The sequence below is a fragment of the Manis javanica genome, chromosome 13 (assembly GCF_040802235.1).
Source record: "Manis javanica isolate MJ-LG chromosome 13, MJ_LKY, whole genome shotgun sequence".
Lineage (NCBI taxonomy): Eukaryota > Metazoa > Chordata > Mammalia > Pholidota > Manidae > Manis > Manis javanica.
This window is the reverse complement of record NC_133168.1, coordinates 95673169-95686102: the sequence shown is the minus strand read 5'-3', so window position 1 is coordinate 95686102 and position 12934 is coordinate 95673169. Positions and strand designations below refer to the sequence as shown.

The 12934-nt window shown below is 53.0% G+C and overlaps 1 protein-coding gene and 1 non-coding gene across 2 annotated transcripts; both read left to right on the top strand.

The window, feature by feature from the left end:
- The first annotated feature begins 886 nt into the window (after window positions 1-886).
- EEF2 (eukaryotic translation elongation factor 2) lies at window positions 887-10515 on the top strand. The gene is made up of 15 exons (XM_017647436.3): window positions 887-1025; window positions 2074-2288; window positions 3130-3311; window positions 3402-3613; window positions 4121-4299; window positions 4469-4574; window positions 5102-5215; window positions 5507-5645; window positions 5806-6001; window positions 6664-6922; window positions 7382-7489; window positions 8170-8523; window positions 8841-9023; window positions 9105-9237; window positions 9802-10515. The coding sequence occupies exons 1-15, from the start codon at window positions 1023-1025 to the stop codon at window positions 9993-9995; spliced, it is 2577 nt and encodes an 858-aa protein (XP_017502925.1). The 5' UTR covers window positions 887-1022; the 3' UTR covers window positions 9996-10515.
- On the top strand, window positions 3979-4043 carry LOC118972417 (small nucleolar RNA SNORD37). The gene has a single exon (XR_005061375.1). It is a non-coding gene; the product is annotated as a small nucleolar RNA SNORD37 (small nucleolar RNA).
- Window positions 10516-12934: the final 2419 nt, after the last annotated feature.

Sequence of the window (12934 nt, the reverse complement as noted above, 5' to 3'; positions counted from 1 at the left end):
TATCAGGCATTAAGCTGGGCTCTTTGTATAGAATTGAGATACTTTACTGAATAGCAATTCATTCCCTAGAGTCAAAGATCTGAAACACAACAGTTTCTTAAGGTCAGATTAGGACACAAATGCAAAACAGTCTTCTTGTGCCTCCCTCTGGAGAGGAAATGAAATAGAAAAGGAGATTGCCCAGTAAGCCGCTTAAGCCCCATGCCTGACACCTGGCAAAGCCGACCCTGAAATAAGTGTTTTATTAATAGGAATGATAACTAATTAAAATAATTGATATGCATTGAGCGCTGTGTCACGCACGGTGCTAAACGCTTTACATGTATTTAATTTTACTCTCCCCGAGACAGTGAGGTAGTACTTGTTATCCCCATTTTACAGATAAAGAAATTGAGGCACAGAGAAATTCGAGTACCTAGTGTTAAGAACACATAAAGTGATGGCGGTAGGTGGTTTGTTCACTGCTATATGGACAATACCTGGTACAGGAGACGCTAAATCTGCGTTTGTGGAATAAAGTGTTCAATACCCGTTCTTAAAAAAGCTTTTTATTTTAAAATGTAGACAGGTTGTTGCAAAAAATAGTACAGAGGTCCCAGCACCCTTCCCCAAACTTCCCCCAATCTACAGAGCCTGTTCACACTATAACGTACTTTTTAATGGAGGAGCTTGCTTGGCCTTTTGCAAGTTGATATAGTTGCTGTCGTCAGTATTCTCAGCTAAAACGGCGCTCTTCGCTTTTTGAGTACTGAATTCCGACGGCTTGCACCCAGCTGCACGCCGATCCGGCGCGGTACGCAGGTTCTGTTAGAGCACTTCCGCCGGCGCCTAATGGGTTAACTGCGGAACTGGCGCGGCCCCGATTCTCGCCCCGCCCCCGCAGCGCGGTCAGATGACCCGGCGACGGCCTATAAAATGTCGAGTGTTGACGTCATCGTTCTCTTCCGCCGTCGTCGCCTCCATCCACGGCGCGGCTCGCGTAGCTCGGATCTGCCTGGGAGAATCCACCGCCATCCGTCATCATGGTGAGCAGCGTCGTCCGGCTGGCGGCCTGGCAAGGCGGTGGGGCTACCGTGCGGCCGGTGTTACCGGGCCTGGAGTGCTGGGGCCTTCCGAACCCGAAGGAGACATGGCGGCCGCGGGGCTGGCGGAGCCGGGGCTGGGGAAGAGGTCGCCGCCATGTCTGCGCGCTGCGCTGCTTGCGAAGGCCCTTCTCTGCTTCCGGGGGCGCCGACACCTCACGGAACCCCGGGCCCGGCTGGAGCTCGGGCGAAGGCGGGGCGGTGGGACACGATGATGTGGCAAATGCTGTAATGGCGGGCGCTGAGGTGGGAGCGGGGACAAGGGGAGCCGCCTTATATAACTGGCGGGACGGAGTTTGAGCTTGGTTTTCTGTTGGGGGCTGTGGGCGGGCACGGAAGTGGGAAAACAAGGAAAGCGAGACCTAAACAGCCCCTTTCCCTTCTAACGTCGTTAACCTTGGCCGGGCTCCTTGTCCCCGTACCTCCCAATTGGGAAAGACTGATGGCCAACCCATGAGGTGGAGGCTTGTGCCCGTGAGCGCTGCTCAGGCCCCCCACCCGAGCGGGGGGCGGCCTATTTAGGAGTGTCCTGGAATGCGTTGCCTTCCCTCGCCCCCCAGGTACAGGGGTCACCTTGGATCTTACGGAGGTGCTTTGGTTGGGGGAAGCCTGGGGGTTATCCCAGTGGCAACAGGGAAGGCATTTTGGGGGGGAACTTCATCCCTTTCATACTGTTTAGATGGACTCCCACAAATCTACTCCGTCCAGAGGAAATGTGTTGTCATCCTAGGACATAAATTCCACAGACTCCACGCTGGGTTGTCATTTCTAAATGTCTGCCAGAATCTGGCTTTTCAGAGATGGAATGAGTGGCATTTTAACGGGGGTGTCAGCAGAGAGACCTGGGAGTCTGGGTGGAAGTTGGGGCTGCCACAGGACCAGTCCCATTCCTGGCTGTGGCCTGGCAGTCTCTCTATTGGTCGGAGTCCTTCTGCCAGTCCTGGTTCCTGGAGGCATCCAGCAGTCTGATCCTCCCGCCGCCCCCGCCCAGGTGAACTTCACAGTAGATCAGATCCGGGCCATCATGGACAAGAAGGCCAACATCCGGAACATGTCCGTCATTGCCCATGTGGACCACGGCAAGTCCACGCTGACGGACTCTCTGGTGTGCAAGGCTGGTATCATTGCCTCTGCCCGGGCCGGGGAGACCCGCTTCACTGACACCCGGAAGGACGAGCAGGAGCGCTGCATCACCATCAAATCGACGTGAGCAAGCCCTGGTGCTCTCCTGGCAGGGCAGGGGAGGGATTGCCCCTGGCCTTGGGGGCTTGGGGAGAAGACGGCACACACTGCCACTTCCCTGAGGCTGCTGGGGAGATGAGTGAAGCACTCGGCTGGGTCTCTGTATGAGAATGGGGTTCAGGGTCTGCAAACAGCGGTGTTATTGGTGTCTGGGGGACCATAGAAAGGGGACTTAACCCAGTGGCTTCCCTACCTGGGGAGCCAGGACTGAGAGGGTGGAACGGGCATCCAGTAGTGTTCTAAACAGCCTGTGCTGCATCCTGTCCTTTGGGTGAGAACCCAAAGCAAAGTGACAGTAATTGCTAGTTATTTTTAACTGGTAATTTGTGAGAGGACTTTTATTTTTTCTGGTGATCTGTCTTGAGACTTGTTAACAGCTGGCTCTGGAGGCAGAGGGAGGAGTGAAATGTAGTCTAGGTCTTCCAGGTTGTTCAGTTCCTGTTGGGGATCAGTTATGTTGAGTCTGGGAGGAACCAGGTCGCGGTTGGCAGGTGGGTTCAGAGCAGCTTGCGCCAGAAAGGTGGGTTTCCCTGGCCCAGGGCACTGCAGAAGCCTCTGGGTGGGAAACCTGATGTCTCGGGATGAGTAATTCAGGGAGAGGAGAAGGTTTGCAGTGTCTCTCTTGGACTGTGGACCTGGCTTTCCAATGGATCACACCCTTGCTTGGGGATGATTAAAGGCATCTGTTCTGATGGCCCTTTGGGCAGGAGGCCAGGCCAAGTCCAAGGGTCATGGGGAAGGTGGTCAAGAGCTGCAGCACCTGAGGTGTGGCTTCCATCTCTCCCACCTGCCGCAATCTTCTCAGGGCCATCTCCCTCTTCTATGAGCTTTCGGAGAACGACTTGAATTTCATCAAGCAGAGCAAGGATGGCTCTGGCTTCCTCATCAACCTCATTGACTCCCCTGGGCACGTGGACTTCTCCTCAGAGGTGACAGCCGCCCTGCGCGTCACCGATGGTGCCTTGGTGGTGGTGGACTGTGTGTCTGGTAAGCAGTGGCTTCCTCCTCATATGGCTTGGATCCTGGGGCTGTTATCCCTCTGGCTGATGAAAACACCTGCTCCCTGCTTGGCCCCAGGTGTGTGCGTGCAGACAGAAACAGTGCTGCGACAGGCCATTGCTGAGCGCATCAAGCCTGTGCTGATGATGAACAAGATGGACCGAGCTTTGCTCGAGCTGCAGCTGGAGCCTGAGGAGCTTTACCAGACCTTCCAGCGCATCGTGGAGAACGTCAACGTCATCATCTCCACCTACGGGGAGGGGGAGAGCGGCCCTATGGGCAACATCATGGTAGGTGGCCTGTGTGCTGCAGCTGGGGTCCCACGGTGGGCTGCTGTTGCCCCCAGTACCTCTCCTGGGTCCCCCACTAGGTGGGCGGTGCTAGTCCCACACATTGGAAGGGCGGTGACCTTTCCCCATGGGGGCTGCCCCCTGGAACCACTGCTGACTCTAGAGCCCTTGGGGATTCTTGGGAAATCTGAAAGTGGGTTTGCCAGTGACAGACATCGAAGGGATGAAGAAGGCAGCTGGAGTGTTTTTGAAACCGACATTATCTTGCAGTTGAGTTTTGGGGGTAGGGTTGAAAGTATGGGTTATCCTGCCAGCTGACAGGGTCCTGGGCAGGTGGAGGGCATGGTGGTGGAGCTGGGTGCCCTGCACGTGATGACTGAAATTTCTTCACTTTGACCTGATGGCTATTGAAGAAATCTGGTGTCTGAGGCCCATGGTGCCCAGGGACTGGGTAGCTGTGGTTTCTGTCAAAACAGTCCCCATTCACAACCTTTCTTCTGTCCTCAGATTGACCCTGTCCTCGGTACTGTTGGCTTTGGGTCTGGCCTCCATGGTTGGGCTTTTACCCTGAAACAATTTGCAGAGATGTATGTGGCCAAGTTTGCTGCCAAGGGCGAGGGCCAACTGGGGCCTGCTGAGCGGGCCAAGAAAGTGGAGGACATGATGAAAAAGCTATGGGGTGACCGGTGAGTGCTGTGGGGCAGACTCGTGGGGTGGGTGGTGGGTGGGGATCTAGTGGTGACAGTGATGTGGCTTGGGACCACCAAATGCCTGAGGGGTCCTGCCCAACCTGTTCTTTAGGCCCACCTGGGTGCCCCCAGAACTCCCTAACCTGGTTGTTTGGGCCTTCACCAGGTACTTTGATCCAGCCAATGGCAAATTCAGCAAGTCTGCCACCAGCCCTGATGGCAAGAAGCTGCCACGGACATTCTGCCAGCTCATCCTGGACCCCATTTTCAAGGTGAGCTGCTGCATGAGCTTCATGACTGAGCGTCCTCTGTGCTGTTAAGCCCAGCAGGTCCCAGAGGACTTGTTCCATGACGCACTGCAGCCTGTGGCAAGGTGCTGTTGGGCTGTGTAGAGGTTGTTGGAGGATGGTGAGGCGGACAGACACCCAGGGTTCAGCTCCAGGGCTCCACCCTGACATGCTAGGCCTGGGCTTCTTGGTGGGGCCGGTGGCCTCCCTGGCTGGGGTTAGAGTTGGGGGTTAAGAGACAGGAAGGTTGGGGTGTCTAGCCAGTGGGGTTTAAGCACTTGTAGTTGAACGTGTTCACATCAAAATGTGTTAAGGGTTCATAAGTCAGCATGGAGCTTGTCATTTAAGATAACAGTCCTTCAACGGTCTTTTCCCCGAGATTTGCCCATTTGGCTCTGGATTTTTACAGCCCTGTCCTTCCTTCTCTGGCTCTAGTCTCCTTAGCAGGAAGCTGTTGTAGGCTTCCCCAGTACATTCCCAAGCCCACTCTTCTGTCTTCCCCCTGGTGTTAGGTATTTGATGCAATCATGACTTTCAAGAAGGAGGAGACGGCAAAACTGATTGAGAAACTGGACATCAAGCTGGACAGTGAGGATAAGGACAAAGAGGGCAAACCACTCCTGAAGGTGAGTGCGGAGGGGCGCCCCGAGTCCCGGCACATGAGGTGCTGCTTCACTTCGACATGGCAGCCCAGGGCTCTCTGCTGGGGATGGCCCGCCAGCCCTTCCGGCCTGGCTCCAGCAGCATCACCAGCTGCAGCCCTGATGCCAGCAGGGGTGGGCAGGAGACTTCGGGTTGGCACTGCCCTTTTAAAGGGTGCTGAGCATCCTAGGATCCCTCTAATGGGTGTTTAAATTCCAAGGGTCGTGGGGTTTCCCCAAACCTTCCTTTCAGGGGTCTCATGTTCCCTCCTATAGGCTGTGATGCGCCGCTGGCTGCCTGCTGGGGACGCCCTGCTGCAGATGATCACCATCCATCTGCCCTCCCCTGTGACGGCCCAGAAATACCGCTGCGAGCTCCTGTACGAAGGGCCCCCAGATGACGAGGCAGCCATGGGTATGTGGGGTGTAGCTGCACCCTGGGGTTAGGATGCCGGGCCAGAGGCCCAGGAGGAGGTGGGAAGGTAAATTCTTCACCGAGCTGTGGGCCTCAGGATTCTAGGAGACTGCTGTGAAGGAATCACTTTTACCCCTCCGGGGTTTTTCTTGCTCCTCAGGCATTAAAAGCTGTGATCCCAAAGGCCCTCTTATGATGTACATTTCCAAAATGGTGCCGACCTCCGACAAAGGTCGGTTCTATGCGTTTGGCCGGGTCTTCTCAGGGCTGGTGTCAACTGGCCTGAAGGTCAGGATCATGGGGCCCAACTACACACCTGGGAAGAAGGAGGACCTGTACCTGAAGCCGATCCAGAGGTGAGGCGCCGGTGGGTTGGCGTGCCTGTGAGGCAGGCCGGTTCCCCCTCTGTGCTCCCCCCAGTGGGAGGTGCTCGGAGCCCCTCCAGCCACCCTCTCGTTCTCACTACCCAGTGAGGGTGAATAAGTTCCTGGAGAAGCTAAGGGCTTGCCTTGATGAGGCACTGGGAAGCAGTGAGCTCCCCCTTCTCCCCAGCTAGCGGTAGTTGAGACAGATGTCCTAGAATTCGGGCGGTGGTGTGGTTTTGCCGCATGCTGAGAGTAGGCACTCAGACTGACTGCCGAGGTGATGTGTGGAAGTGCCCACCCCACTGCTCTGGGCACAGTTAGCAGGAAGACAGCCTCTGTCCCCTGTAGCCTCTTGGGACCCTCACCATGAGGGGGGCACACGGCCTCTGGTCAGCCGTTGGGTTTCTCTGGTGTGTTCACATCTGCTCTGGGCTGGGTGTGCTTCCCTGCACGGAGGGCACAGGACATGCAGGTGGCTGCCTGGCTGTATCAGAAGCTAGGTTACAAGGCGGAGGCAAGGGTTGAGGCTGGGGAATGGCACCACCTGTCCAGGCAAGAGGGTCCGTCACAGGATGTGGAAGGAAGGCTTCTGGCCGTTTGGGGGTCTGGCACCCCACTCCTGCTGCTTTGATGGCTTTGTGTGTGTCTCTCAGGACAATACTGATGATGGGCCGTTATGTGGAGCCCATTGAGGATGTGCCTTGCGGGAACATCGTGGGGCTGGTGGGTGTGGACCAGTTCCTGGTGAAGACGGGCACCATCACCACCTTTGAGCATGCCCACAACATGCGGGTGATGAAGTTCAGTGTGAGCCCCGTCGTCAGGGTCGCCGTGGAGGCCAAGAACCCAGCTGACCTGCCCAAGCTGGTGGAGGGCCTGAAGCGGCTGGCCAAGTCCGACCCCATGGTGCAGGTGGGTGGCGCCCAGTGGGAGGCAGCACACCACCTGCGGAGGTGGGTGGTGGCTTATGTCCTGGGTGGCTGAGCTGGAAATACTGGGTGGTTTCTTGTAAAAGGAGTTTCAGAAAGCTTGGAAAATGGGGGTGTGTGCCGAGTGCTGTTGCCCATTTAAATGGAAGTTCTCTGCCCAGGAAGCCAGCCGTGTTTCATAGGCTACATGGATCGATCTCTGTAGGTTGGCTGTTGCTGAGATCTTTTTAAAGCTATTAATGCTGAGAACCAGCAAAAAAAAAAAGGCACACAGGCCTTGGGTGCCTGCCACAAGTCCCTGACAGCTTCCCTGAAAACTGCATCTTGAGAGTCCATCTTCAGGTGCGGGGAAGCCTGGTGCCTGCTTTCGTCCTGTTGGCATCCCCTGGGCTCCCCGAGGTCCTGGGTCAGCGCCCCTGGGCTAATGCTTGGCCTCCCCTAGTGCATCATTGAGGAGTCGGGGGAGCACATCATCGCAGGGGCTGGCGAGCTGCACCTGGAGATCTGCCTGAAGGACCTGGAGGAGGACCACGCCTGCATCCCCATCAAGGTGAGGCCAGTCCCCAGGCCATCCTGGCTCTGAGGATCCACTCTGGGGTGCTGGGTTCTTTGACCCAGTCTTGTCAGATACAGTGTGCTGTTGTGGGACTAGCAGTTTATGTGTGTCCTCAAAGGCTTTGAGCTGGGGGGGCCTGCGGGGTCTGCTGCTCTCCAGCAAGACTGTTTACCAGAAATTTGGGAAGAGCACAGACCTTTGGGTTCCTGCAGCCACCTTGAGGCCTGGCTGGCAGGTGCTCTGGTTTTTGTCCTCAGATCCTCCATGGGTGTGTTCGCCCAATTTTGTGCTTCATTGCATATTGGTGTCCCTTAAACCCTTTCGTTCCTTTCTCAAAAATTCAAGTCTCTGATTTTTATTCAATGAATGATTAAATCGCTTTTCGGAGTTGTTTGCATGACAAGACTAACCTTAACATGAGAAAATGGGATTAAGCCAGTGCCTGCTTTTTCCAGTTAATGCTAGGTGGAATTTCACAACATGTGTGGTAACTTTAACTGGTCCTTGTTAGCAGAGGGCATTCTCCCACACAAGGCGTGAGCAGCTACATGCCTGGAGTGTGCACAGAAGTGAGATGTGCATGTGCCACCAAAATGTATTTTTCTGACTTCCTGCCCACTGCTTGGCAGTCACCACCACCTGTGACCAGGCCTAACCTTTGCACTTCATTGCAGAAATCTGACCCAGTGGTCTCGTACCGAGAGACTGTCAGCGAGGAGTCAAACGTGCTCTGCCTCTCCAAGTCCCCCAATAAGCACAACCGGCTGTACATGAAGGCACGGCCCTTCCCTGACGGCCTGGCAGAGGATATTGATAAGGGTGAGGTGTCTGCCCGCCAGGAGCTCAAGCAGCGGGCCCGCTACCTGGCCGAGAAGTATGAGTGGGATGTGGCTGAGGCCCGCAAGATCTGGTGCTTTGGGCCTGATGGCACTGGCCCCAACATCCTCACTGACATCACCAAGGGTGTGCAGTACCTCAATGAGATCAAGGACAGCGTGGTGGCTGGCTTCCAGTGGGCCACCAAGGAGGTGAGGGGCTCCCGCTGATGATGCATCGCCTAGCGTTGGAGTCCTCAGTGGGGTTCTTAGGGGCCAGAGAGATGCATACCTGTGAGGGTATCTTTGCTGTCATCTCTACTTGTTTCCTTGTTGGCGAAATGGGGCCAGGGGTCCAGTCTCAGAGAGGGTCCCAAGGATGCCAAGTTGAACAAGACATGCTATGCTAGGTCCCTATGGGTGGAGACCTAGATGTGTTGGCATAGGCAGAGAGCCCTGGACTGACCCCTTTCCGAAGAGATAGTAGAAGCAGGAGCTTAAATGGTGGCCTTGGTCCCCTTCCCCTGCAGGGGGCATTGTGTGAGGAGAACATGCGGGGTGTACGCTTTGATGTCCATGATGTGACGCTGCATGCCGATGCCATCCACCGTGGGGGTGGCCAGATCATCCCCACTGCCCGGCGCTGCCTCTATGCCAGTGTGCTGACTGCCCAGCCCCGGCTCATGGAGCCCATCTATCTTGTGGAGATCCAGGTAGGGAAGCCCAGCCCTTCTGCTGCTGTCCTTGGTCTCCCCATGCCCAACAGCTGCTTCATAGCTTCTTCTGCCTGACAGTGTCCAGAACAAGTGGTTGGTGGCATCTATGGTGTACTGAACAGGAAGCGGGGCCATGTCTTTGAGGAGTCACAGGTGGCCGGCACCCCCATGTTCATCGTGAAGGCTTACTTGCCTGTCAACGAGTCCTTTGGTAAGTCCCAGCCTGGTGCATCCCTCAAGATGCCCACTGTGTGTTGCACGTTGGCTTCAGGGTGGAGCCCAGTAGGCCTGCAGCTGCCCTCACCTAGAGTAGGCCCGGTTCTTGCTCCCACATGCAGGTCCAGAGTGGGGCTGACAGGAGCTGCTGCTGTCCTGTGCATTTGGGAGGTGGGAACAGCATAGCTGTGAAGGTGGAGGTGGTCTGCTGCTTGTATGGACTGTGAATCGCTCAGTTTGGGTGAAGCTTTGGTGTATAACTTGGTGATATTTTCAGAACACAGACTGCAGAGCAGCTGTGCTGTAGTTGAGAATAACCCTGAGAACGACCAAGCGGAGGCCCTCGAAGGCCACTATATTACTAATTAGTGGTTTTGGGGTAAGACTAGGGTGAGGTGCATGAGATAGGGGTTTAACATCAGACTCAACCTATGTCTCCTGGACTTGGTGGTGTCTGGTGTGTGCCTGTGTGTCCTTCCCCCTCTGGCTGGGCCAAGGAGCTAGCAGGAACCAAGTTCCCTGAGCAGTTCAGTGAGCCCTGTTCCGCCCTTCTCTGCAGGCTTCACTGCCGACCTGAGGTCCAACACGGGCGGCCAGGCGTTCCCCCAGTGCGTGTTTGACCACTGGCAGATCCTGCCCGGAGACCCCTTCGACAACACCAGCCGACCCAGCCAGGTGGTGGCCGAGACACGCAAGCGCAAAGGCTTGAAGGAAGGCATCCCAGCCCTGGACAACTTCCTGGACAAATTGTAGGTGGCCCTCCCTGCAGCCCGCCAGCCTGGGTGGGACTCGGCACAGCCCCTGCACCCGGCTGGTGATCGACCACAGCAACAAGCCCTGCATTCTCCACGACACCTCGAGACTGCCTAGACACAGTGACCTCTGCCTGCCGGTTCTGGGGCCCACTCCGTGCCATCGCTCAACATGAATACTTGATGCCGTTTCTTCTGATATTTATTTCAAGATTCCAGAGGCAGCAGAAATGCCCTCACAGCAGGGACTTATTTGGCCTGTGGGGTTGGGGGAGGCGGGATGGGGCACCCAACACTTTTATCCATTTCAGAGGGAGACTCAAATGTCCAAAAAAAAATTAAATGCATTAAGAGGTATATTTGGGTAAATGGCCCGTAGTGGATACCCCCCCAGAAGCGGGGAAGGAACAGCAAGTAGATGTTTCTCTGTGGACAGAAGCTAGAAGGCAGGAGACTGCAATGTCACCATGAGCACCTCCAGCTGTATTAGTGCCATTGGAATAATAAATTTGATAAGGTGGTGACTGTGTGTGCATCCATGCGGCTTCTCGGTGCACTTGGGCTGGGATGGACTCCTGTGTGCCAGTTGGCATGGCCATCAGTGATACTACATGGCAAAAGGTGCCATGCTACTTAGGAGTCAGTTCCTGTGTCAGTGGGGCCCAGAGGAAAGTCCAAGGAGACCTGTATAATCCAGGGCAGTGCAGCAGGCCTCCACAGTCACCCGGGGCTGTCCAGTAGAACTTGATGGGGATAGTGCGGTCATGCACCTGGGCTGTGCCAACAGGCAGCCACTTGCCCCAGCATTGCTACTGAGCACTTGCAGTGAGAGCAGTGCAGCCAGGAACTAAGTAAGCTACTAGCCATTTGTTTTAAGTCATTTCCACAGTCATGGTGCTGGGGCCGCTGTGGTGGTTTGCGGGCTTGGGACAACTAGATTCTGTTGTCACCAGTTGGGTGTACTGTTCAATCCACGAAAACGGCAAGACAACCACCTACTGAATTACCCAGTTAGATGGGTTGTTAAAGAGGAATTAGAAATACCTGAGGTTTTTGCTTCAACCTTAACATTCAATTCTAGATTCAACATTAGGACCAAGATAATTTCTAGAGTCCCTATTAATCCTTTGAGGATAAGTCACAAAGGATGCACTGCTAAAATGGTCTCAACACTAGAGGTGCTTCCCCTTGGCACCCCTCAACATTTAGAAGGCAACAGTCAGGGACACTGGATGCTCTGAATGCCTGGAACAGCCCCGCCCACCTGAGTGTTCCTGCGCAGTCTTCCCTGACCCCTGGCGTCCACCGAAAGTTCCACTGGATCATTCACGTGGTCGGGAAGCTGCCATTACCTCAATTTATAACTAAATGCTACTTGACATACTCAAAAGCATTTTTTTGCACTTCTTCAGAAGACTGACTTGAATATTTAGAGGAAAGTTAAAGATGTACCAAAGTGACAGTTGAATCTAGTGTTAATCTGGTTGTCCACTAACATTTAGTATTATTGCAGGGTCCAACCCAGGATACTGCATTGCATTTGTGCATTTTTAATGTCAAATAATTTTGTCAGGAATATGACCACATAGAGGGTTGAACCAGCCATTTTCTTTAACTTCAGTAATTTGTCACCAATTCCAAGTTCAGGTGGCAATGGCACGGCGTATTTGGCTTGCTAATGCGGTGTCTCGTGTTTGCAGCTGTTGGGGATTCCATTTGCAGAGGCTGACATCTTGTGACTTATGTTTTCTTGTGTAATTATACCTAATCACTGATGCGCTACAAATACGTGTATGTGTGTGTATTACTGCCTGCCTATCTGTGTTTCATTTCATAGATTTTAATTCGTGGTGGTATTGTGGTTGCTCAAGACCAGGAGTTCTGAACTTTTTTGGTCTCAGGACTCCTGTGTACTTCTAAATACTATTTGAGGACCCCCAGAGAGCTTTTGTTTAAGTGGGTTTTACCCTATTTAGAAATTGAAGAATTAAAAAAATAGTAATTTAGTAAAAAAAAAAAACCCATATGTGTTGACATAAACACCATTTTTATGGAAAACTTTTTCTAAAAAACAAGTAGTGGTCTACTTTTTCACAAATCTCTGACAGCTGTATTGTCATATCTGATTCCATATCAAATCTGTTGTGCTAAGTTGTTTGGGTTGAATTACATGGAGAGAATCCAGCCTCACTCATTCCCATGTTTGGAAGAGATGCATTTTAATAACCTTGTTTCAGGTAATTGTGGATACTTTGATACCAGAACTCAACAAGTGGTAGGTCCTAAAGGTTAATTACAACATGGTATCTGAAACTATATTCATAAACTTTTCATACCGTTAACATTAAAATCCATAGGTCTGCCTTGCAGTGGAATGTGTTTTTGCCCCACATGATTTTGTGACATGCATTGGTTATTTGGAAATACCAGTGAACCTAGTTTGCAGCTCTTCCAAATGTTTGACACATTTCATTAATACTGAGAAATCACATTAGTTAGTATCAATTTCATCAGGAAAAATGTTGAAGTATCAAGAAACAAGCAAGTTTAGAAAAATTTAGTTTTTTCCTCGAAAGCTCAAATTTTACCATTGGCAAATACTGTCAGTTATTTTCCTTGAGGTGACAGACTCAATTCATTTTTGAGATGTCTGCCAAATATCCAAGTCTAAATTAACTGGTTTGTCAGTTTTTTTCAAATAAAAATGTTTCATCTCCACTCGTTAAGTGTGGGCTGTTCATTTCTTTCAAAGAGTACAGTATAGAGAGGAGAGAGAAAAAATATATATAGTGGAGAGACCTGACAAACTGCCTGAAGCCAGGTAACATCAACAGTAATGTCTTGTTGATACTATGGACCCCTGATAAGGTGGGTGAGAATGGCACTTGACCTCTAAGGGCTTCCTCCCTAAAACCCATCACCCCAGTCTAACTAAGAAAA